General features: G+C 39.4%; 1 protein-coding gene across 2 annotated transcripts in view; it reads right to left on the bottom strand.

Annotated features, from left to right (window-relative positions):
- Positions 1 to 27,629, bottom strand: part of XRCC4 (X-ray repair cross complementing 4) — a 177,594-nt gene that overhangs the window by 2,896 nt on the left and 147,069 nt on the right. Inside the window, exon 8 of one of the 2 annotated variants that reach the window (XM_031044366.2) lies at positions 4,139 to 4,301. The exons of the other annotated variant lie outside the window; for it this stretch is intronic. Coding sequence (XP_030900226.2) covers positions 4,184 to 4,301 — 118 coding nt within the window. The 3' untranslated portion in view covers positions 4,139 to 4,183. The remainder of the gene's footprint in view (positions 1 to 4,138; positions 4,302 to 27,629) is intronic. 2 annotated transcript variants of the gene reach the window in all.

The following is a 27,629-nucleotide window of genomic DNA, read 5'->3' as shown; positions in this document are numbered from 1 at the left end:
AAGCATTAATCTCTTCACATGAAGTTCATAAGCAACTTAATTTTGGTTTTAAGACTTGATGATTCCTGTTTGCATGGCAATTATTCACTAAATGCCAAAAGCTTGGTTTGTGCTGTGCAATTATTTTGCATCTTGGATTCTCACTGAAGCTATATTACCATACTCTTATGCACAACTGAGTTAATTTCTTTAAATTGCAGTGAGTTGTATATCCTCTCTTGCCAAAAAGCCTGTAAGCAAGGCATTCCTCTTGAAAGTTTATTCTTCTGTTGGATCACTTTTTTAAGTCTTGCCATTTGGTAAACTTAAACTCCATTAACACATCTGGAGAACTGCTGACTATATAAGAAATCATTTCATATTTCCTGACATTTAGTTCCCTTCATAAATTGAGACAGAAGACCAGATCCACAGCTGTTGTGAATCACTGGAGTACTAATAATGTCAGTGGAACTCTGCTGACTTACACCAGCTGAGATTCTGGCCCGAGATTTGGAAGAAAGTGGTTACATTACTTGATATTTCTTTCCACAGCTGAGTAGGAGCCATAGGAAACAGAAGACACGCAACACTTTTATTACCTAACTAACCAACAGTGCAGAAATGCAAAACCATGCAGAGTGATGGCTTTGCATAGCTTGGGAGAAAACACAACACCTCCTTTTGAAGCAGGATAGATGAACCAGTCCTGTTTGTTTCTCATGATGAGTTCACACAGATCCTAGAGAACATCTGCACCCTATTCCTGCTGCCACAGACAGCCAGTGTCACAAGAGAATGTTTGTGAAGCAGTATGACATAGAAAACAGTCTCCTATACGACTATTACAGGTGACATGATTAAAAAAAGCTTCCTAGTGGCAAATAGGCCAGGTTAGACGGGGCTTGGAGAAACCTGGTCTAGTGGAAGGTGTCCCTTCTCATGGCAGAGGGTTGGAACCAGATAAGCTTTAAGGTCCCTTCCAACCCAAACCAGTCTAGTGTTCTGTGAAAAACACCAAGAAAGTTGTAGACATGATGAGGGAAAATCAGATCAGAGGCTGCAACATCAGCACAACTGCTCATCTTGAGGTACTTCTTGCTAATAATATGAGAGGTTCTTGCATTTAGCTATGCTTGCATGCCCAGTCCAGCACACTGTGGTTACAATTTTACTCAAGTTGTTCTCAAGCAACTCTCATGAGCTTTGAAAAGAGAAATATCCTTGTAAATTCACATAGCTATAAAAGTTTCACAAGAAACTTAAGTAATCTAGGAGGCATCCTTGTGTCTTAGACCATTGCATGATTCCCCTTATTTTTTAGTAATTAAAACAAGCAGTTCCAACCAAAAGCTGGCATTTTATTAAAAGAGGAGATTTCAGCTCTCCCAAAAAATGTGTAGCAGAGTTTTAGGAAAAGGCTGAATTTCTCAGTGTCTCCCTCTTTCCTTAGCTTGGTTTAATAGTTCGTTTTTGCAATTAATCTGAAAAAAAGTTAAAAAAATTAAGGTTCAATAACCATGAATAGATATTAACAGAGGATATAATCTGATATATACTTTCTTTGGTATCATAAAAATAGGTGGCAGCAGCAGCTCATAAACAGAGAACTCATATTTATTAGAGCATCGGCATAACAACAAAGGTGAGGCATCTCAGACACTAATGAACGCTCGCATAGTGACCGATAGGGCAAAATCTCAGAGCAACATTTGTGCTTCAGAGACAGTACTTTTAGTCCACCCTGAGAGAAAAACTTGTATTCTTTGATTTATCATCAGTCTGCTGTCTTGGCTGTATAAACATCGTTTTCACAGAAAGTCCTCAGAAGAGGGACACTTACCAGCCATGGTTATTAAGGAAGGATTATGAAAGGAGCTTTGAGTAAACCTCATGGCTATACGTAAAACCTTGGCCTTGAATAACCGAGGCCCTGTGGTGTGAGCTCTTGGGAGACATCACATCGACTGCCTAAGGCTACTGGCCAAAAAGGAGGAAGTTCAACCATGAAAAGAAAAAGAAATTGTGTAATGGAGGAGGGGGAAAAGTCTCTTACGTGAATAGATGCATCAAGAACACTATGTGCAGACAGATGTTTTTGAAGTTGAATATTAAAAATGTAAGTAGACTAAAATGAAACTACATGTGATGAAAAAGATGAGGCTACTCCCATTTACTGATATGCTACAATGACTATAATATATGGTAAATTATAGAAGTATTTTAATTCGGTTTAAAATGGAAACTGAAACTCATTAATTTGCTTTAGGCTTTGACAGTATTATGAGTATTTAACTTCCAGATACAGTCTACTCATTTATTCCTACACATAAGAAAACAAGCACATATATTTCTAATTGACCTTGCAAAATGTAAATCCCAGCAAGTCATGAAGAACTTGCTGGATACAATCACATTCATGGCCTGAAATTACAGCTGATGGACTCTTGCTTTTGTTATTAGCAAAGAAACCGAAATTTTATTGGTCAGTTTCAATCTGTGAAAAATGCTGTGGTGTCAGAGATAATCAGAGCCCAAGTTTTACCTGGCCCCAACACAAATTCACAGAGCCTCGAGAAAAATACTCAAGAAACAGCTGAAAAGAATGATTTCTCACTTAAGGGTTATTGTCTCCATTCAAAGAGAACCTTCTATGTGTGGCATTTTCCTACATGCAGTATACTAAACAGTCTAGTCTCAGCTAACGTCAGCACACAGACAGTGATGATGATAATGATGATGATGATAATTATTATTATTACCATATAATAATAAATCATGAGTTTTGTTGTATTTGTTGTATATTAATGTTGCATTTGTTTTATATTAATACTAATTATATATTAATACTAATTATAAAGATTCTAATATATTGTTATATTATAATAATGTAATAATGTAAGCTATTATTAATAATAGTAAGTTTGCTCAATTATACACTTAATGAGGAATATTTTCAGTGCAGCAAAATAAATTTAATATTCATCCAGGGAATCAATGCTCCTCAATAAGCTTCCACCTCTACCTGAAAGGCAAACTGCAGCTGCACCTGCATTCATTCCAGTCACTGTGCAGTAAGGTAAGTCTGGAATTCCCTCAATAAACAAAACCTAAAACAAAACTTTAAAGCACAGGACAACTGCTAAACACTGTCTTAAGCTCTTGCAAGTGCCACTGTTTGTTTTCTAGAACTACAAACTATCAAATGCTGGATAATTTTGATTTGTGCCTAGGTTTGTTTTTTTCTTCACATGTCCCTGTAATCCTTCAGAGGAAGAAAAGTGAACTCAGAATCCCTTAAATATCATAAACATTGATAAAGTGATTGCAGCAAGAACAAACTTACAAACAAATCTGCTGCTCTGAGAAGATTATCATAGATCTCTTATTGATGTAAATTTCAAAATTGCTACAACTTCCAATGACTGGTCTAGCACAATTCTCAATATTATTAATTACTCACCCAATTTATTTAGTCCTATGAAATAAATGGTCTAGAGATCCTCAGAAACCATATGTAATGTCTAAAGTGGGTGTACAGGCCACACGTCATGCAGATGAACAATACAGACACTACTGTTTTAGGGACTTGTATCTGTTCAGTTTCAAATTCCCAATTAACTTCAGTTGGCATAGGTGCAGGACCTTATTTAAAAAGAACATAGCTTTAGCAATGTAAATATAGTCGTAGATCTTTTAATCTGATCAAACACACCTGCATATGCTTACTAACAAAGACCTACTTGAAAACATAGTAATAGTTGTGATTTCTAAGAAAAAGCTTAAACCATGTTTGTTTTAGAGAAGTGGCACACATTTCTGTGGCTCATTTCCACTTAAACTCTTTCTTTCTTAAATAAACTAGACCACATTCATTTTGAGGAACATACTAGCACCACTGCCTTCACTGGGAAAAAAACACTAATCTCATAATTGTAACCACAAGAGTATATAGTAAGGAAAACTTAAGTTAAAAATTTTGTCAAGGTCTTCCATAAGTCTAGTACATTGCAAATTTATTGGCAAATACTAGAAGTCATTTCTCATAGTCATTAAGTGCTATTTATCACATATACATTAAAAAACACCAGCACCGGCTAAATTGCGTCACAAGCCTTTTCCAGGTTGTCAAACCCTGAAGATGCTTTCTCTCCCTCACCCTTTTTTATCCCCTCAAGGTAATCATAAACAGTAGCCAGGGACTTCAGGGGACAAATAAAAATCCCTGAGCCAATTTTTCACACAGGAAATGTGTGTCCTCATGCTCCTCCATCTGCTGTCCCCGAGGATGGGCTGGAGTGGTGGACAGACAGGTTTTCCATCTGAAAAACAAATGTTGAATCAAATCACAAAAATAAGAGTATTTAACTGGAGGAAAATCCAGCAACCCTAAAACTTAGCGCTTCAGATATTCCACATCTTTTCCACTCCTTTTCTAGTACTGAGGCTCTGAGTGGCTATTTAAATCTTAATGACTTCACCAGGGGCTAAGCACATGCTTAAAGTTAAGCATGTGCTTGCAACAGTGTCTACAAAGAAGATGGAGACTGTTTATACAGGGAGTCACATGGAAAAGATGATGGGTGATGAGCACAGGTTATTGCTGTGGCGATTCAGACTGGACACAAGAGAACAACCAGCCATCAGAATAGTCTCCCCAGGGAAGTGGTAGATTCCCCAACACTGGATACTTTTAAGATTCAGCTGTACAGGGTTCTGGGACAGCTAGTCTAGGTCATGCTAGATCAACCTGGTCTAGTGGAAGGTGTCCCTGACCATGGCAGGGGGTTGGAACCAGTTGATCTTTAAGGTTCCTTCCAACGCAAACCATCTTGAGGTTCTATATTCCTATGCTTTGCCAAGAAAGGTTGGACCAGTTGACCATTGAGGTCCCTTGCATCCTGCTCTTCTATGATTCTATGAAAGCCTCCTGAACTACAGTTTCAGCCTGCAACCTACAACCTACAAAATTTAAATTATTCTTAAAGAAAAATAGATTAGTCCAGTGTCCATATGAAGAAAAGTTCCTTCTTAATACTAGACTAGGGTACTCAGATATCACAGAATCACAGACTGCTTTGTATTGGAATGGACCTTAAACCTCATCCAGTTCCAACCTTCCACTAGACCAGGTTGCTCCAAGCCCCGTCCAACCTGGCCTTGAGCACTGCCAGGGATGGGGCAGCCACAGCTTCTCTGGGCAACCTGTGCCAGGGCCTCACCATCCTCACAGAAAAGAATTTTTCCCTAATGCCTTCGCTAAAATAGTAGGTATGGCTAAAAACATACCTCTCTCAGAAGGCTATAGAAGAATCCATGAAAGTAATGTTAAAAAAATGATCTTTTAAAAGCATCCTATGATGAAGCAAAACTTTTCTCCTCATGAAACAATTTGTACACATATACCTGTGCACCAGCAGAAACCTATTACTGCCCAGATTACCTGTTTATCCACAGATCTGCTCAGTAGGTTTTGAATCATTCCCTTTAATTAGTTTATTGCAAGAAAACCACTTTGGATCAGTACAATATGTGGATATGACTTACATACGTATTTTCAAATGGCACAATGCACTTAGAGCAGCAGTGAGTTCTTTATAGATCTGGGAGCATTGAACTGAATAAACTGACAGCAGGTTTCAATTTACAAGTTAAAGTAGGGTAGATAAAATGTAACAAGCTTTCCCATCCCCTCTATTGTATATAAAATTGTTTTAGTACCAAGAATTGTACTTTAATTTCTGCTGCCTCTTAACCCCCACTGAACCTTTCCTATGCTCCTCCTGTCACCCCCCAACCCACCCCAAGCTGCAATCTGAATTCATTCAATACCTTTCTGAAACATGATCAAACCTTTGATATTTAAGATCAAATACATGCCTGGTGACACCTCTGGGAGATGAAACATGATCAAACAGCAGCACAAAACCCAAAACAAAACAAAAAAAGAACGGTCAACAGCATATCTTGTCTATCTGTGAAAACATCAGGAAAAAGGTAAAAATAGGTACAGATGGCTGAGACAGAACAGAACTGGACACTGAAACAGACAGTGTTTTCTGGATAAAATTAAAATTTTTCTCCTCTGCATTTTCATTATACCTTACCCATCATACCATACCCATCTCCTCACCAAGGGCAGAGAACAGACATTGGCTTTGTCCACCTAAAGCTAACTGTATTCCTTACTTTGGGGTGCATGAAGCAAATATGGGCTGAAGTGCTTGCTCTGTCTCCTGAACTTCTTAACTCTGATAACACTTCTCTTCAGACATGACATTGAGATGCTTTAACAATCTTCCTTTTAGAGATCAAAATGCCTATTCAGTGGCTTAAAGAAGCCACTTTCAAATTACATTTTCTATTAATATATGAAGCAGGAATCATCTGCAGCTCATGATGAAAATGCTATAAGACAGCCTGTATAGCGGGCTTCAAAAGTAAATTTTTCTCTTTCAAAACCCAAACTGGTCTCTATCCATTTGTGCATTGAGCAGCAATATCTGCAGTAAGTACTTTACTAGTAGCGTGTAACAATAGACCAAATAGCCACGTCATTACTTATTGGACAAATGCTGAAAAAAAGAGTCTAGACTGTAAGATTTTTAAGAAAGGCTGTACTACCTCCAAAACCAACAAACCCTCAACTAGCCCAAAGGATGTGACTGGCCTTGTGCATTGCTTTCATAAAAATTCTTACATAAAGCAGGTTTTTCTTCCTAATGACCCTCTTTTTTTTTCTTAATTTTCTAAATGGTTAAATTCACAGAAACATTCTTTAGCCATTAAATTTGAGAGATTTCCTTTTCTGGCAGGACTGTTTGCTTATATTTTGTATTAGGATCGAGGGACAGTTTCAGCTTACTCATGCACACATGGACCTCACCCAGTATTATGGTAATGAAGGTCAAAGACTTAATTAGTGTTAATTAGCACCAGTCACATTCCAACCGGCTGTGACAGTGCTGGAATTGCTGTAGGTCTGTCCCCAAAGGTGGAACAGAGGGGACCCCACAATGGCCACCAGTCAAGTCCTATCTCTTTGTTGGCAGGCTACCTATCTCATTTTTGAGAAAGGAACTGAGAGGCCCAACGGGTAGGAGTGACAAGAAACAAGTTAATGAGCACAGCAAGCTGAAACACAGAAACAACCCTGATTTTAAATGGAAATTTCTGATTACTACATTTCCACCAATACAGGCACAGTTTCAGGGACCCCATGCTCCCTCTAGAAGATGTTTCTTCTCAGGCTCCAGGCTTTCAGAGATAGTCAATCAGCAAATTAAGAGCTCGGTCTTGCACAGCCTTCAGGCATCTGAGGCCAGACTATCAGGCTCATCAAGGCTACTAATCAGGCCCACGAATGCAAGCAGTAGAATGTGCGATACTGGTGTCACACAGCCAAGTTGCTTTGAGCTGTTATTCCACTGTGCTCACCACCTTTACCTGAAGAGATCCAAGCCTGCTTAGTACCTGTCTTACTTGGTACTAGGCATGGACACCTGCAAGTTTTACTTCACTTGCAAGCCTAACTAAAAAACAATCATCAATTTTGGTCACTGCAACATGCACTGGGCTGAAATCAGTGCCTTCCTGTAATGAAGAAAAGGGCCATGTCAGCCAGTCTAAAGCAGGTAATGAGAAAGATAATTTACTGGATGCCTAAAACATGGGACCAGGTTTCCTTGGGTCCAACACCCAAGCAGAAAGTTCTCTGAAGAGAACGAGTGCTTTTCCAGCCCCCAACCATTTGCAGCTCAGGGGCTTCCTGAGCCAGGGTTAGTTTTTGTGTTTTCAGTAACATTCAGTACATTTATTTTTCACAAAATGGTCCTGTGACCCCCTGAGCCCATGCAAGCTTCTGTTGTTCCCAAAATCTTCAAGGATCTCCACAGGCAATACATTGAAATAGGAAAAACACAGCAGAAAACATAGCATACAATGAAAAGGGGTGAAAACATGACAAAATTGATAAGATACCAATGTACAATAATTTGGTTTAGAAAGCCATTTCAGTTCCACAGCCTAAGCCAGATTTTATCTCCTGTTGTGATATATTGGTATAAATCTGAAGTGCCTCCACCAAAGTCTACTTGGGCTGGTTCAAATCAGCATTCAAACCATAATTTTTTTATTAAGTTAATCTACAAAGAGCGTTCATAATTGTGCTGGTGCTGCACCACTGACAAATTTAGGTAGTTTTTCTGAGTTTCAGCACAGTGCTGTAAAGGATTTCTTTAACTAACAAACAAATGCATTAAGAAAATATGGAGCACTTTACAGGTGGGACTTCATTAGGAGAAGGTGGATGTCGATCAGAGTAGAATAATCACGGTGTGCATGTGAAACAGATGCTGCCTGTGTAAAAGAAGCCAGATTAATCACGGAAAATGCAATTACACCTGCATCTTGGGTTATTGCTAACTGGTCCATTTATTAGAAACCTGCCTGATTTTATCCACATTACAGTACTGGGAAACAGGAAAAGGGTAATGCACATTTTTCAAGTACACCTCCTTGCCTGATGTCTCCATTTTCTCTTTCCAAAGGAAAAATAAGAGCCAATAGCATGTTTATAGTCCAACACTGCAGGGAAGTCACTGCCTTCTGCTAATTAACATTGTGACAGCTTCAATGTTTTGAATCTTGATTCTGTCTGAAATAGGAATTTTTGCAAAAGAAAGAGAGGGATAGTGAGAGAACAAGGCAGAAGAGTTCTCATCTGAAGCACAGCACATAATTGTCTCCACCCTGGCATAAATTCTCATGATCAAAATGAGCAGTTCAGATAGCACAAAGGGATGAAAACAATTTAAAAGACCTAGTCTTTTAAAAAGCATTTTTTTAAGCAATATTTTGAATTAAAATGGTTGTCTGAAAAGCTTCCCAATAAATCTGGCAGGCAGAAAGCATTTCTGATGTCACTAGGAAAAAGAACAAAGAGTATTTCAGAATTCAGTCTGAATCCTGGATTTTCTGTTCAAGCTTAGCTCAGTTCTCCTTTTAATAAAATCAGGTCCTCTCAGAGCAGAATTAGGCTAAGTCATTGGCACTTTTTAAATGACTGCACATGCTCTTAAGTGACTGCCAAAGCTCTTCAGGTCTGAGGGCTTATCTCAGGGGTGACAAATTTCTGTATTCACTTGTGCCAGAACAGTGCAGGGTGAGCTGCCATTCTCTCCATGACATTGCTGGCATGTAGCCCTCCTAATCCTCCAGCGAATCTTCCAGAGTTTTATTACTAACAATAGGCAGCGTAACAATTGACTGTATTGTACATGAACGTATATACTCTTGCCTGTTAAATATTATAGGTCTGGTCATAAAAGATGGGAGTTTCCCACTGGCTTTGCTTTGTATAGGCTCTTTGTACACAACAGACCAACACCAGCCTCCCAAGACTTAGTAGCAGGTCAGTGGTCTGTATTTTTAACCTAATTGCCTTCTCCCCCACCCCCAGGCATGTCTGGACTCACGAGAAAGACAGAAGTCAAAAGTATATGGCCATCTTATTGCTTTTAATCTTTTACAGCTAATGACAGAATAAAACCCAAACAAACAAGATTGTGCTGGTTGTGTGTGCTATTGCTGTTTGACACAAACCAGAAGCAAGGAAACAAACCCAAAGCACATCCTACTCACTGATTAGGTTTCGATGGTGACATCATGTGTGTTTACTTTGTATGTAATTGCTTTTGCATTGTTCTGTCAGGTACATAGCATTCATTGTAAATGTCTCAATGTAAAGTATACAACAGAATCAATACAGAAATTAATAGGTGCTGACATATTGATTCCATTCACATTTTTTTAAACTATGAGAACATTTTAAAGAAACATTGATGAAATAATTTATATTGATTCCTGCAAAAATCATGATGAAAGATAGATATTTGTAACAAAGCAGCAAACTGAGAAGGCTGTGTAACTGTGTGGCTGTTTTAATAACCAACATAACCTTTAAAATAATTTTTTGACCAGCTTTCCACCAGCTGCTATGAGATGAGGAATCCATTCTACATTTTCATATCCAGTATTGTTAATTGTAATAAGATATTCAGGCAACAGTAATAAAGCTGATTCTAAATCTGGTGGGAACCGATGAAAGCAATTATGGTGAGGGCTTGGTACTGTCAAACTGTCAAGTTTCGAGCTTAACGTAATTCCTTAGAGTTTAAGCTTTCTCTATTCTAGAAGAAAAAGACTGAAAGTCATTTTATCTGTTGAGAATGCAATGAGACCAAGGAAACAGACCATTTAACTGCAGAATGCCAAAACACTATATAAAGAACCAATAAAATTGTATGTAATGTCACAGCAATCCTTCAGGAAGGGGGTCTGTCTTGCACTTTTGGATATTACCAGTGAAAAAATATGACAAGAGCCTTGAGGGCCTTGGTGGGGTGGGGTGTGTGAAATTTCAGAGGTCTGGGAAGCACATTCATTTATATTTTATCAATTGTTTCTGTTTTTCTAGGCTAGAGACAAGTTCCATTGTGGAGGAAACAATGAAATAATATAACACAATAATGAGTCATTAGGTTGAGCCTGAATACTGCCGTTTATCAGCAGAAATTATTCTGCCCAAAAGTCTTTCTTACAGCTGCTTGCAAAAATAGCAGTGAGGCTAATGCCCTACACACACGTTTCCAAGTTGCACAAGCTTTGTGTTTTAAAAAACATCAGATTACCAAAATAAGGTGCATTCTATATCCTATCTGTATGAAAGTAAAGTATGGCAGGGACAGTGACATAGAATGTCATAGAATATCTCAAGTTGGAAGGGACCCATAAGGATCATCAAGTCCAAATCCCTGCTTCTTACAGGACAAACTAAAACTAAACCATCTGACTAAGCATCATCTAGATGTTCCTTCAACTCAGTACATCAACTCAGTCTTCAGCTCCTGAGATGAAGCTCCCTGTGGTGGTCAAAATCACACTGAAAGATGTCTGGATGCACCAGGAGGCAGATCTTTCACAGAAGACAGTAATCACTTTACCTGTTTGCTGAAAGTATTCTGTGAAACAGCTGTCAGTCAACAGTGAACCTGAAGTGGAGCTGAACCTCTTGCAGAGCAGCCAGTGAGTAGACAGCAACAAATAATTATGCATTAAGTCAACTCTAGCGGAAAAAATACTCCACTGTGATTTGTGGTTTACTTCTACAGGTTGCGTAAAGAAGCTGTGGCAGTGCTCAAGGCCAGGTTGGACGGGGCTTAGAGCAACCTCATCTAGTGGAAGGTGTCCTTGCAACAATCATCAACTTTCCTCTGCTAGTCAAAAAAATCCCAATAACAAAAAAAGTAATGTGTTAATCTACAGCCTCAGAGACTATTTAGGGAATGAATTAAAACAGAGTTTTCCCCAGGCACAAGGAGTAGACTGCAGTAAATATGAAAGCAACTGATGTGCGTAGTATTGTTTGCTGCTCAAAGATGCCTGTACCTACAGAAAGCAAGGCTGTTTGTACTAAAACTATTTCCGTTCTTCTCTGTGCAACAGCTTAATGAACAGACAGGCAGGCACATTTAACTGACTCTTAGTTCATAACAGGAAGTGTCCAACAGACAGAAGAGTTGGTAGATATACAAAGCTTGAAACATTCATTTGATTACTAAAGATGCTGTAAAACCAAGGCAGAAATAAATACTTGTTCTCCCAGATGGAATTTGTACAGCAAGATGTTATTTTGCTTCCTTTGAGCATCCTAGAGCTGTTCCCAGCATTACAAAAATGAGCAGTTTCAGAAGGCTTGGAGTTGGATTCGAGGTTTATCATAACCACCCTGTTCTTCCCAAGCCTGTAACCAGCAAGAAGTTATGAAAGGATATACCTCTTCTGAGCTTTCTGCATTACTGCTTTCAGAAATGAGAGTGGTAAAAACATAGCCATCCCTCTTTTACAGGGTGGGATGAAAAGTGGGATTAACATGAATACTGAGGACTTTATTGAAGTTTGGATCAAAAAAGGAATGATGCCTTGGGGGCAGAGGCAGAGGAAGAGAAAGCTCTACTTTGTCATATTAAGTCATTAATTCTCAGAGTTTCTGTGGGTTTATTCTGTGTCAGCAACCACAATTTAGGCAACAAAAGTGTGATAAAACTAACCATTCCTAGAAAGCACTTCTTATAGACAATGCTTAATTCAGGGGCATGGAGATTTTTCCTTTTCATCATTGGCTGAAAATACAAAAATTCTAGTGAAACTATCTCTGGTGAGCAATTTGTCAATATGAAGCAAACAGCTAGAATTAAATCAATAGCGTGAATAATGAATCCAAAGACACTTCTTTTTAAGCAAAGAACCCAAGTAACTCAAATTCCCTCGCACATACTGTCTGGCCTCACCAGACCTGACTGGCCTCCACAAGGCTTGAAGCTCATAAACCACTGTGCTTGCACCAGCACCATCACACCCATCCCTACTTCTCTGCTAGTATATGCACATATGAAAAATTGTGTAACAAACCCAGGTGAGGGAGAGAAACAGATGGGCGTCATGATGGCCACTCAAAGCAACTCTGGTTTGGACAAAAATCACATTCACAGAGAGGCTGTCACTGGTAGACTAAAGGTGGCTGCTGGAGAGAGGCAAGCTGATGTCACGCTGTGCAGTAAAAGCAAGTTGTAATTGGCACAGGTTTAGAATAGTCACATTGCACATGTGTGTCTAAGCCACAGTGGCTTATGCAGCCTATGCAATGGCTTATGTCCCAGATGAGTGCAAACCACCTATTTTCCCATTGTGCCTCCCTGTGCACTTCATTTATTGCTTCCACCCAGCAATCCAAATGGCAAAATCCAAGTGCTAGCTCTGACAGGAACAGGAACACAGCAGCTGGCTGGCATAAAACTAGTGTAGGTTGAAATCAGGAGTAGATGGACCTGGGCCAGCTTCAGAAAAGGCAGCTTTTGGTGGCAGGAATTGTTTTCAAAGGTTATGTACACCCTACTCTAGCAGAACCTCCAATGGATGATGTATTGCTACCCTTTCTAAATGTGGACTCCCTTAATGGAGTAGCAAGTCCCAGAATCACTAAAGGGTTTGCAGAGTTATGGTGCTAACAGTGCTTCTTTGTGCCACAGGAAATTAAGATAATCTTCTGAAAATAAAAATATAAAAAGATCAAATGCACAATCCTGAGAATAAACGCAACATGCTGGGTTGACCCTGGCTGGAGGCACAAAAGCTACTCCGTCACTGCTTTACTCAGCTCAGGGTAGAGCGAATATGAAAGGCTTGTGGGTCGAGATAAGGGCATGAAGAGATCACTCACCAGTTACCGTCATGGGAGAAACAGACTTGACTTGGGGAGATTAGTTTGCAACTGATCAAATCAAAGTGGAGTAGTGAGAAATGAAACCACATCTTAAAACACTTTCCTCCAACTCTTCCCTTTTTCCTGGGCTGAACATCACTCCTAAATCCTCCACCTCCTCCCTGCAGCAGTGCAGGGGAACAGGGAATGGGGGTTGTGGTCAGTTCATCACACGTTTTCTCTGCTCCCCACAGGACGACTCCTCACATTCTTCCCCTGCTCCAGCATGGGCTCCTCTCTCCATAGGGCCATAGGTCCTGCTCCAGCATGGGCTTCCCAGAGGGTGACAGACTCCTCCAGGCATTCCCTTGCTTCAGTGAGGCATCCTCCATAGGCTGCAGGTGTATCTCTGCTCCACCATGGACCTCCATGGCCTGTAGAGGGACATCCTGCCTCATCATCAGCTGCATCACAGGCTGCAGGGGAATCTCTGCTCCAGTGCTTGGAGCACCTCCTCCCTCCTTCTGCAGTGACCTTGGGGTCTACAGTAGGTCCATGTTGGACCCAGCTGCATTGGGTCCATCAGACATGGGGGAAACTTCTAGAAGTCCTTGCCACACAAAACCAATATACATCCCCAGCAAGAAGGATGTCAACCCTTGCACAAAGATTTGTCAGGATGTCTGTAGAAAAGACTAGTGGGAAATGTCATACAGAGAAGAGTCCTGATAAGACTACTGCTAGTGCAAAACCCCACAATGGCAAGTAATGCATACTGCACTAATGACTGTTTTTCAAGGCCAGATTCCAACCCTACCATTTGAGGGAAAAATAAAACAAGCTTTAAAAGGAGATCTGGAAACACGACTCTTCCAATGCACCTTGAAGTCAGTTTGATAAGAAATGCCTGCCACTCTTGCAGCCTCCAGCAGTCATTGCATCTTGTAATATCCTACCTCTATGAGAAGGCCAAGGAAATGACTGTGGTCCACAGACCCCTGGATTTGTTCCCTACCTGACAGCTTCAGGGAGCTCTGTAGCACCAAGGTTGTGTTTTAAAGCCTGTAAATCTCATAATATTTGAAATTGGAGGCTACTGAGAAAATTTTATAAGGATATGTTCTTGCCAATCATCCTTGGAGTAACCTATGTCTATGAGGCTGTATAACCAGTTGGGAATTTTCTGGCTGTTTTTCAGCCGAATCAAAGATACATATTAAATATACACTGAGGTTAATTTGAAGAAACATTGAGAAACTGGGGCTTTAGATTCATAAACCAACAACCTAATTATACTCACCCACATATAGCATATTTCCTATTCATGTCAGAACAGCCGTTATTGCAATTCCTGAAATTTGTGGTGCAATGTTCCTGTCATCAGTGGTACTCTGCACTTTCTTAGACATGACTTCTTTAGAGACTAAACTACATACCTTGTCAGAAAGTCGTTAGATTTCCCTCAAATTTATATCTCTAATTTTTGAGAAGAGGCGTTAAAAAAGGCTTACAAACCAGAATGGTATGTGGCACTGTTCAGCATAATCATAGAAACACAGACTAGTTTGGGCTGGAAGGAACCTTAAATCTCATTTAGTTCCAACCTCCTGTCACGGGCAGGGACATCTTCCACTAGACAAGGTTGCTCTGAGCCCCATCTAACCTGGCCTACTTCCAAGTCTTACATCCAAATCTTATATTCAGTATTAAGGAATATTGCAACATGCTGCGGCTGGGCCAGACATGGTCTGATCTGCAGGGGACAAAGAAATGTACACAGGACTTCATCTGGTGAAGCATGTGCATCTTTCGCAATTGCAGAACCAGAACTGTTACTGATGCCCAATATCAGCTTGCTGGCCTCCTGTGCCATTCAGGTGCTATTCTTGGTGGGTCTGAAGGTGATCTAAAAGAATGTAATGGCAACTAACCATTTTTGTAGTAAAATTAGTGGTTTCAGCTCTTAATTTGGTATTTTCAAGAAGTAAAATGAAGATTATACTATTCTTTGCACCTGAGCTTTTCAGCGTCCTCCCCATTGTGGAACAAAGCCATTCATATTTCCCTTTAAAATATACCAGATACATCACTGTACAGTGGAAACTGTTGAACACATGAAGAAAAGGCAGACTGTGTTTTTTACATTGCCAGACAAAAAATTGCAGACAGTAATAACCAAATTAAACTTTGTTTTGAAGATTCCTGTTAGAGGAAGGAACAGATCAGTTGTGCTGTTTGACGCTGCGGCAGGACAGTCTTTACTCTCAGCTTTTTCAGTTTCTGTCTTATAGTTGAACTTGTATTTCTGGATGAATACACTACAGAGTCTATAGGTAAACATTAAACCAATAACTGCAAGGCAAATTAAAGTCCTTTTTGAGACAATTTTTCACTTGAAGCTAATTGTTTCAGTACATTAATCACTTAGGCTGAATTTCTGTGCTGCTGGAAACTTACTAATAACACCAAATGATCAAATATGCCTTTCTCTATATATTTGTATGTTAAAGGAGCATTTAAGGAATATTAAATGGAGCAAGTCCACTGATCTGGACAGCCATGGCTCTAAACTGTATTGTGGTTTAAACCAAGTCCCCCAACTCCCGGAGAGTTAGGAAGGAAAATTCAAAGAATGTAGCCCCCACGGGTTGAGATAAGAACGGTTTAATTGCTAAGGCACAACACAAATCACCACTGCCATTACTACTACAAATAATAATGATACAGCAAACAACAAGCGAAAAGAATACAACACCCCACCAGCCACCGACCCATAACTCACTCCACCCTGCCCGGCCGAGCACCGCGTGCTCCCTCCTCCATTTTCCTCCAGAGCTCCACCCCTCCAGCTCTCTCTCCCATTTGCATCCTGGGCATCACGTGCTATGGTATGGAATACCTCATTGCCTAGCCTGGGTCAGGTGTCCTGTCTCTCCTTCCTTCTGGACTCCACTCCTCCACCTGACTGGAGCACGTGCTCAGAAAAGGCCTTGAACAAAAACACCCTCAAAACATGCTCGCTATCAAGCAACTGTTCCCAGCCCAGAAGTCAAAACACTGCACTGCACCAGCTACAAGAAGGAGAAAAAATGACTGCTGCTGCTCAACCCATGACAACTGAATGGAAATTTTTAACAGAAATACAGTTACCTCAACAAAACACAAGTAAAAATAACTTTGCACATATTTATCATAGCAATTCATCCCTACATGCTATTTTTCAGCTTAAACAGTTAATTTTAGTACAGACATGAGTGTATCTTGGTACCTGTCAAGATAAACACTTTTAATATATAGTGCAGAGTAAATAATCCAAAATGACAAAATTGATTTTGGAAAATGACATTCACTAACTCAGCTAATGGTAATTCCAGGTTGGGATTTACCAGCTTTGATTTGAACTATAAACTATATCTTGGTTTACAGCTGTATGAAATAATACTTTAATGCAACTATGTCAGATATCCCATGTAAAAAAAAAAAATCATTCTAAAGACATAACTATTTCCTTGGACAAGTAAACAGTGTCTCGTTGTACTGATGACATTGTAAGAAACAGAGGCTTTTGATTAAGGGGATTATCATTAAAATAAAGACAGATCACATTTTAAAATCAGTTGGATTAGTTGATGTTAATTTTCCACAAAGATATCATGGTGGCTGTACTTCCTATGGCTTGATTTTCTATAGAAGCATTTCATGGAATGATTAGGATCTCCTGTTCACAGACAGTCCTCCACTTCTTCTTTCCTCTCCCTGCACATGTTCTCTGTATGGCACATGGATGATCACGAACATCCCAGTCAGCAACAGGCAGGAAATGCCTTGGAAAATGTGACTGCCTTTATCACAGACCCAAGGACTAAGCAGTTTCACCTCCTTTCCATCCACACTCTCAATGCACAGCTGAAATCCAATGCTGTCAGTATGAACGAGCATTAATTTTTCAGCACCTAGCATGAAACAATCAATAGACTGATTTTATAAATCAACAAATGTCCTTCTGTATTCCTCCTGCTTTTTGTGTACATACTTCATTTTTTAATTGTCCTCCCTTTTGATACTGTTTTCTACATTACAGTCCCTTACTGTTGGTGCACAAACAGCTGAGCCAGGATTACAAATGCCTCTGACTCTGGACTTTGCCAAGAGTGTGAGAGCCCAGCATGAAGAAGCAGTTCAGTGATCCAAGTTCCTGTTGCCTAATCGGTCCTTTCACCCCAGCCAGGAGGCAGTCATGCCTCTGCTGTGGTTTTGCAAAAAAACCCATGAATTATATGGCAGCACAATTAACTATCAATTACTGACCCAATCTGCAATGCTGGGAATCAAATCCCAAAGAATCTAAATGATCAAAGAAGAATCATAGGTTGCAAATTTTATTGCTGTATTTTTACTGGAACACAGTTTACTCCTTCTAAAATCATCTGCATTAACAGAATACTTGTATGGTCTGGAGCAGTTTAAACAAAATCTCATTTCACAATTCAACATTTCAAGGAAATTAGCCAAGTAGTACGACAAAGCATTTTCTTAAGAGTATTAGAAAAAGCAGAAAAAGCTTTGAAAATTAAACTTTTGTCCCTGAAGTCTTAAACTTCAGAACTCAAGCTTATTTTTTCTTTATAATGAAAGGTATTTGTGATAGATTTTACAATTAAGTGAATGAAAATTGCTATATAGTATATAAAGGATTGCCAAACCAGTGTAAAGAATTCACTGTTACATCAAACCTGTCATTAAATTTCTTGTGCATTTAGCCACAGGCACTAGAAAAGAAATAATACTTTAAACTGAAAGAAAACCACTCAACCAGAAGATAAGGACTTAATTTAACCTACAGAAAAAAATGTGGCGATAATAAACCAGCTAAGGGGATGCACATGGCATACTGCGTATTCAGCAATCCAATCAGCACTTGGTTTTCATTGTTGCTTTCCATTCTATATCCTGTTGATGCATTGTTAAAATCGCTGTAAGCAGACAAAGCATGAACTTGCACTCATGTTGGCACAAGTGAGGGTTAAATGGATGAATTTATGGAATTTTTTGCTGCCACCAGCCACAGCTTTCATAGAAGGAACTTCAGAAATGACACACTCTTTGGTTGCTATCCAGAGAAGTTAAACCCCCAGGAGAAATTTAGGCAACTGCAGACCATAACTGCAAACCAACATCCGCTGTAAATTCTGACAAAGCTTTGCCTTCCCTCTGAGTAGTGTCCCTAACCCATAGCACATAATGGGCGGTGTGAAAGAAGAGTGGTTCTGAAGACCAGAGCAGAGGATGTCTCAGCAGCAATGTAGCTAGTTTTTGGTGTGGTTTTTTGTTTGTTTGTTTGTTTCTTATTTTGTTTGTTTGTTTGTTCTTTTTCCTGTTTTCTAATAGCTTATTCTTCTTGAGTGCTGTCAGTGGGGTCCTCACTACACAAATTAGAAAATAAGGTACATGACAAGAGGGCAGGATGCCCTGGCAACTAAAACTGAAATTTGTCAGAGACTCCAGCATTTGAATCTTGGTTCTGTATACAAATCTAGAGCTCTACTGGCTTTCTTGCATGCACAAGCTAATTAATTTCTCTATTTACATTGATTTTCCAGAATATAGTATTAGATAGGGGGCCTTTATTTACCTGTAATTCCTTACAGAGGATTGTGACGAGAAACAAGTTCTGTGGAGTCTGTCAAACTAGTCTGTTTCTTGCCACAGAATAACTCTTCTTCATTACTAGTATTTTTGAAGTGCAGTTTTAAATGAAGCAAGAGATGCTGCTTCATTTTTCTTTGGAAATACTATCTTACAAGCCAATAAATATAACAGACACTTTCTTAATATATTGTCCAAAAGCTCTTTTTCATTTCAAGTCATCTTTCTTAATCCCATTTCTCATATTACATTCTCTGCTTCGTGTTGATACACTTCAAGTCTTATCAAATGTTTCATTTGTTGTCCTTTAGCCAGCCTGCATGTATTTAACCTAAACCATTCCTTATAAATCCAGGCTCCAAATATCCTTTCTGTGCATGTTGCTCTTTTTTCTATCTCTCCAGCTGTCAATATCTTCCTGCTAACAAGACTTGAGCATCCTGAGTGACAGAAAACCTCTGCTTATATTAGACTAAAATTGAATTGGTCTTTATTGCTGTCAAATCAGTATTCTAAATTCATGCGTAATTTGCTGTCAGCTACTACTTTTAAGACTCTTGGCATTACTGCTTTCCAAGGTTTCTCTCACTCTTAGGAATCTGTTTCTTAGATTATTTTTCCTTTAATAGACTTGCACTAATTAATGTTTCTAAAATACTTTTAAAATGAAGAGCATTATATAAATATTAAATAGCCTTATCTGTAATGGGAAACATGCTCCATTACCATTGACACATAAACTTCACATCAACACACATTATGTCCTTGGTCATGGGCACTTGATTCTCCAAAAAAGCATTATTAACTGAATATATTAATAGGAAATATTTACATGTAGGCTATGTACACATAAGAGCTGGGGCACACATTGTATGTGTTAAACACACAAAATATAACTCAAGCCACTCTGTTGTTTATGTAATTAATGTAAACAGAAACTTAGTACAGTTTGCAATTTTGCATATGTATTTTACACTGATTTTCACTGTATAAACACTGTCTTACTGAATTATTGACTGCCTAGCAATGTCTGGTGCAGGGAATTGTTCAGTGCTGAATTAAATGATGTTTGGTAACTTAGGCAGCTTAGGCATTAATAATTCAAAAAACATACAAAAAAAAAAACCTTTTGCACTTTTGCTACCTAGCATCTCATATATTTGAATTTAATGTGTATAATCTCAAATGCTTTGTTTCACAAAGAAATGCAAAACATTTCTGTACACTTTAGCACCTTTCAATGACAGGTGATTCAGAAGCATGCACACTGTCATTATTGCAGATGATGATGTGCAGCACTTATTCTCATTGTGGCAGCTGATATCTCAAGGTGCCCTCAGGCACTCACAGTTCATACCCTGTGGGTTTATCATACAAAGCACATGCCCAAGAGGCTGATGAGCACTGGGAGACAAAGGAAGGAAACTGACCCAGATAATATGTTCAAGCAGGCATTAAATAGGTTGGCGGGGTCTGCTCTTCCAAAATGCTGCATTCTTGGTCTCTGTCCAACAAATCACTTACTGTAGAAGTCAGTGGAATTATTCAGGGATTTGAAGGTTAAATTTGTATTTACATGTTTTGTTTGGTTGGGATACGCACAGTCAGCACCCTCCAGGGCTGGCCATGGGGCTTTTTTGACTCTACCAGAGTTTGATTCATAAGGCTTTGTAAAAAATTCTCTGCAAACATCACTTCAAAGTAAGGTGGATGGTGTATCTTCACTATTATCTGCATTTTTTTCCAACAAACCTATTTACTTTGTATTATGCTATGAGGCATTTTACCACATTCCCTCCTTTTCTGGACTACGGTCCCTCTCAGACCAAAACAGAAAAATCAGCACTTAATCTTCTTGAAGTCTATAAGAATGCCATTCAATTCAACCACCTGAAGATTTTGTAGGACAGGTTACAGTTTCTGAACTGTGTGGTGATACTGAGTGATCCTGCTATTCCTTCCCACAGGTGTAGATTGATTTTCCCTTGTCATATTTGCTAAACCACAGTTTCAGATAAACCATCAGCAGATTGCTTATTTTGGAGCTAGTTTAGGCAGAACAGCACGCAGCGAATGCACCTGTCATGCAACCACAAGACCAAAAAAAGTGCGTTTGCCTCCTTTGTAAAACACATAAGGGAGCCGTAAACTCATATAAAATGTCTAGACTCTGGATAAACAGTCACCAAAGCTGGTGCTGTTGCTAGTTACTGAATTACCATTAAGCTGTACACCAATAGTATGCCAGTCATGTCGAAGGTTAAGAAGCAGGTTTAAGATAATCTTTGCCCTCCAGAGTTCTGCACAGTCAGCATCTCTGGGGCTGTAGGTCTAGATGATCTTAAGGTCCTTTCCAAACCAAATCATTCCATGATCCTGTGATTCTATAAGTCCTTCTCCTCACAGCTGCTTCCCAATTCTCTGGCCAACCTGTGTTTGTGCTCAGGATTGCCATGATCCATGCGCAGCATCTTGCACTTGGCCTTGTTGAACTTCATGAGGTCTGCATAGTTCCACCTCTTTGGCCTGTCCAAGTCCCTCTGGATCCCATCACTTCCCTCCAGCGTGTCGACCACACCACACAGCTAAGGGTCATCAGCAAAGTCCCTGAGGGTGCATCAATCCCACTGCCAACAAAGATGTTGAACAGGATCCTTCCCAACACTGACACCTGAAGGACACCACTCATTACCAGTCTCCAGCTGGGCATTGAGCCGTTGGCTGTAACTCTACTGGGGCTGTTGTATGAGGAGAAGCTCCCCATGACCCAGATTCAGTGTGCACTTGAGCCCAGAGCCTCCACTGTGTGCTATGCTGCATCCCTGGAGCATGAGCAGCAGGTTGAGGGAGGGGATTCTTCCCCTCTGCTGTGCTCTGGGGAGATCCCCCCCTGCAGTCCTGCACCCTGCGCTGGGGCAACAACGCAAGAGGGATATGGAGCTGTTGGAGAGAGTCCAGAGGAGACCATAGAGATGCTGCAAGGGCTGGAGCAGCTCTGCTCTGCAGACAGGCTGAGAGAGCTGGGCTTGTTTAGCCTGGAGAAGATAAGGCTTCTTAAGGGGAGACCTTAGAGCAGCTCCAGTGCCTAAAGGGGCTGTTAGAAAGCTGGAGAGGGACTTTGGACAAGGGCCTGTAGGGACAGGACAAAGGGAAATGGATTTAACCTGACAGAGGGGAGATTGAGATGAGATCTGAGGCAGAAGTTCTTCCATATGACCTATCAGTCCCCTTCCAACCCAAATCCTTCTATAATTCTATGACACTACAGTTGGTTTGCAAGGGATTTCTGTAAAAGACATATTTTAGATTATAGCATCCTCAGCAACCATGCTGGAAAACATCAGGCCATTAAAAAAAAGTGAAAATTTCTACATAATCCAAATGTACCTTTCAGTAGTTATTATGTTCCCAGGTAACATCTACCTCCTACTTTCTGAACTGAGGGAAATATTTGTAAAAAAGCCAGCTCTGCCATTAAAGTAGAGCAACTGTTGCTGTTGCCATAAGCAGCAGGTTTACAATACTTTGGAACTGGGACAGACTTCAAGGAATTTTCCAACATTTTGTCCAGGAATGCCTCTTCTCTGGCTGAAAAACAGCTGGGCTTCTTGCTTGAAAATGGATAAGCAATCTTTTAATCAAATTGTCTGGTGGGTGTCCGTGGCAGGGAAATATTCAGAACCTTGGAAAAAAAAATCAGGTCCATTTACACCACTGACCTAAGCAGAAGCTTGAACTGAGATTTAAAACATAAGAGGTGAACAAATGCGCTGTTTCATTCTGCTCATAGTCCAAGTTTCAGAGGCATAAACAGATAAATATGGCTGTAAAATTAGTCTGCTTTTACTGCACAGTAAGCTCTTATGAATGACCAACTTCTCTCCACCACTTTTTTAAAGAATAATTTGCTACTAGTCAAAAAAACCTGTATGCTAACTTTCAGCAGAGAATAAAATCTTCACGGTGGAGTTAGCTATGAATTTTTGAAAAGTGGGTTCTATGTACTCACATACACTTAACCATTACAAGGGCAGCAGGTGTCACTATAACAAATGATGTAAAGTTCAATTTAAACATCAGAGAACACACTGAAATACTTTGGAAATTGCCACAGGTCACTAACATTTTATATGAGAGAGGGAAAAAAAAAAGAAAACCCCAATTCTCTTCCTAGCATTTAACTTTTCCCCCCAGAAGGCAATGTAAAGAAAACACAGACACAGATTCTTTGTAATTAACAGCACTGTGGTTTTACAGCTAAACATGGGCCAAGGAATGAAAAGTTAACAAATCATTTGACAACATACATCACTCTGCACAAGAACTCTAGCAATCTGCAAAATAGCTTAGGATACATGAGCATGATGTCAACTGTTTTCAGTAGATAATTGTACATAAAAGCATCTTTACCTCATGGACAAAGCATGTAACGTAACACAGGAATATTCTGTCACTTTCAAAACAATTATATTTACTTTCCATGTTATTTAAACAAATATAGGAAGCAAAGTCACTAATCAGAGTTATGATTTAAATATTAAGAAAAAAAATGTGGTTGTTTTTTTTCTTCTCCTCCCATTTTTCTGCAAGTCACCATAGTTTCCATAGTAGCTATATTGTTTACAACACAATGGCCTCTTCTCTTTCCTGACTTAGACTCCTTGATGTTACAAAGCAGTTTTACACCCACTCAGCTTTAAAACTAGAGGATTCCTATGGGAGTGGTGGTAACCTGTGTAAAGATTTGCTCCATTCAGGGACAAAAAAGGAAAACACTATGTAACCTGAAGGAAAAGGAGAAACGCAATTACCTATTCTCTTAAGATTAGCCTTCCTTTCCCAGACTGTCCTTCCATTAAACTGCTCAATTTTCAACATTATCTCCAGAAAGAATCACATGAGAATCCCAGCTCCTCCTAAGCCAGTGTTTGATCAAGGTTGCTCCTGGCTGCACTCAAATACTATCTATTTGCATACTGATCATAGAATCACAGACTGGTTTGGGGGGGAATGGACTTTAAAGCTCATCCAGTTCCAACCCCCTGTCATGGACAGAGACACCTTTCACTAAACCAGGTTGCTCCAAGCCCTATCCAGACTGGCCTTGAACAATGCCAGGGATGGGGCAGCCACAGCTTCTCTGGGCACCCTGTGCCAGGGCTTCAGCACCCTCACAGGAAGAACTTCTGCCTGAGAGCTCATCTCACTCCTCTCAGGACTGCAGGGAGGGGGTCTGACGAGATCAATATTCTACTTTAAATACTGTTGCCATCAAAAGCTTAATTGAATAATTTACAGCAAGAGTAAGTTTCACCTTCAGCCCAAGGCACCCTCTGAAGTTCATAGGATCTGTTCCAAGTCTGGATAGGAGCCTGATGGCTCAACAGGATGGCTTAGACCACACAGCTCTCCTTTACTGGACACAGATTTCTGCTCTGTAGCAAAACATCCTACACTGCAAGTCTTTGAATGGATTTGCCTAAGCCACACTACAGTGCTTATCCTGTTACCAGTGTCACTACCTGGATGTAATACCAAACCAGTCATAAAAGCAGCAGTTTTAATTCTTGTTACTAGAAACAGCAAAACCAATAATGAAACAGCACCAAGTCAAGAATGGGATAGGATAAGATGATATAGCATGTCATAGAACAGAACAGAACAGAATACAAAGGACCTTAAGATCGTCTAGTTCCAAGCCCCTATTAGTCAGAGGTTATTTAGCAGCATTAGCAAAACTTAATATGCCAGCAAAAATAATCTGGAGAAGGTTTAAATGGAAGTTTTAGTTTTCAGTTTTCTCTTAAGAAAGAGAAAAGCACAGTCTGTGGGGAGATTTGGTATGGGACTAGAAGTGGGCATAGGCTATAGATAATGTCTGTTGCTTTTTCTGCTGTTTCTCCAGTTTACCCAGGGCTGTTGAGAGACCTCAGGACAGAGCTGTCAGGAACCAAAGACCTCTTTGTCTCAGGCAGCTTCATCATCAACAGTGGTAGCTGCTGCTCCTGGTAGCTGACCTCTCAGTTCAGCAGGATCTGCAGGGAATTGCCCAGTCAGGCTTGCAAATACTGCTGGAATAATCAAACTTGTCTCCTCTGTCCTAAGAAAAGCAAGCAATCCATAGCTTTCAGCAGCAATGTCCTAAGCAGTTGCCTGTTTCACCTATGCCCGAAGCTAATTGATATTTAATCTCTTCCTGTTCTTGAAATGAACATTTTAATCCAAGAAATATTAATATTATCTGTTAGATATTTTTTGTGAGTTTTTTTTTTTTGCTTCATCATAACAACTCTGGCCCTGATTCAACAATGCACTTAAGCATGTGCTTAGTTTTAAGGAGATGAATAGACCTGTTGAAAAAATGCTCCAGTTAAGCATGAAATTGATAATGTGCTTCAGTGTTCTGGATTAGGCTTTAATTGCAGGAAAAGTATAAAGCCACATTGCATAACACTTAAGCATCCACCCATAGGCAAGTTTATGCTTTCCTCTAAAAAATCCAAAGGTTACAGTACTGTTCCTTGCAAGAACCAAAGTATAGTATTAAAGATCTCTAGGATGAAACCAGCAATACTGTGCAATGTGATTGATGTACTGTAAAAGATGATCTGTGATTTTTCTGTTAATCTTTGCTGTTACAGAAAAAAGAGATTTTTTTTCATCCATCTCTGTAAATCATACAGTTTAGAAATACCAGTACATAGTCTTTTTTACTAACTTTTTGTGCTTACAAATCCCAGATGCAGTAATTCATGTAATCACAGTTCCAGACCATCAGCCCCTCTTACACTCTTTACAGTAGACCCATTTTATTTTTCTTTTTTAAGTGAGAAACTGTAATCTCTTGTATCACTATCCTCCTCACCCTTCTTAAAACAAGAAAAATATGATCTAGATTTATTTTGCTATATCCTGAATAAATATTTTAAACGGCAAACAAGCAGCACAGACATGGAATATGCATGTCTGTTGTCCACCCTTATGCATCTATCAGGATAAACTTACCAGGAAAGGGGATTTGTCTTGGTTTGAGAAGAACCTTCCCATTCATTAATGCCTACCACAATGAGTTTCATCTATCCTTGTGAACTGACAGATAATTTAAGCCAAATCTGGAAATCTGCAGTGCCTTTTACATACTAGTGATACACCTCATAATGATGCCCAGAGATGTGCAGAATTGAGATGTCTTTGTAGTTTTAACTTCCTAGGCACTCTATACTGTGGATCATGCAAACACAAGTTCTTGATGATAAAGGACAAACTTTGGCACTATCATGAATAAATATGAACTGGTTAAGAAACATCAAGCTTATGACTGAAATAGAGCAAAAGGGACTTCAAAGTTCTTAAATTAAGGAAAATGATCAGTATTCACACCCAGCCCCAGCTACTTTAACATAGCCTCTTCTCTCTTATAGCAGATTAAAACTACATGTCTCATTTCTGCTGAGGCTCTGAGCAAGGCACATCAGGCGCATCCTCTGTTCCAGTTACAGGAAAATATTCATGGGGTAGTTGATATGAAAAGCACACAGCAAGAGGAAGGGATAAAAAAGCCAGAAGACATTTCTCTCTGCAGCTGTCAGCAGGAGGCTGCACACCAAAAAAATGCTCCAAGAAGTTTTTGCAGTGTTTTTTTCCTCAAGAGATGTGGATACAATGACACCTATTCAGTAGCCTGAGCCTCAAAATTATACTTCCCTACTTCTATATGCAGTTCTCTGTTCACATACATTGTCAAACAGCAAACAAGACAGAAAACAGGGTTTCTATAACAAAAAAAAAAATTTAATCGGGACCCTCAGCATGTTAGGAATGCCAAAACTTTTATTTATAGCATCTATGTAGTAAGACTTCTCAAAAGATGAAGAAAAATATTTTATCAGCCTGAATCAATACTGGACTTTCTCATCAAACACTGCAGCATTTTATTCCTACAGTGTTGCCTGGCAGCTATCGTTTGAAACGATTGCCACCACATAAATCATTTTTTTTTTCATTATTAATAACAAATTTCCTTGCAGTTGTAGTCAGAACAGTGTTCCATATTGATCTCTCCTAGCACAATTCCAGAATAATGTAACCATCCTATGCTGGTATCTTTGCAAAGTCCACACAAGTTATAAAAACCCTTATTTCTGCTCATGAGCTGTGCCTCTAAGTATCTCTGCTGTATTATAAAAGACTTTTCAGTGACACTTCAGTAGGAGAGACCTGCAAATATGATAGTTTTATTTTATTTGTACCACTCCATTAGATGCTTCAAACCAAGCAAGCAGGGCAGTGCAAATGCTGCCTAGGATAAAAGAGAAGCAACCCATGGAGAATTGAGAGCCAGTGTTAAAGAATTCTTTAAGTATATGTCAAACAAAAGATACTGATGGTAAGGCTGAAAAATAATAATCTATTGATTATTTTATAATTCAAGCAGGTATAATATTTCTCCCTCAAAAGAATTTTTTTTAAGAAAATCAATCAGATCATGGGAGCAAAGATATTAACGTATAGGTAGCATCTGAAAATGGAACATTTCAATACAAATTTACTTGAATATTTTGTCTCTTTTGAACTGCACATACTTCATACCAGATGTGATTGCATCAGTATCTTTCTCAGATGATGTCAAAATGACAAGCAACTGGAGTCAAAAAGCAATGAAAAAGATATTCCCTTATTTTCTGTGCTCATGAAACAACAGAAAACAGGATAGGTTTTGATATATGCACACGGTTGGTTAGGT

This window comes from Melopsittacus undulatus, chromosome Z (genome assembly GCF_012275295.1).
Source record: "Melopsittacus undulatus isolate bMelUnd1 chromosome Z, bMelUnd1.mat.Z, whole genome shotgun sequence".
NCBI classification, from domain to species: domain Eukaryota; kingdom Metazoa; phylum Chordata; class Aves; order Psittaciformes; family Psittaculidae; genus Melopsittacus; species Melopsittacus undulatus.
Note: the sequence above shows the minus strand (reverse complement) of the source record. Positions and strands in the feature narration are given on the sequence as shown.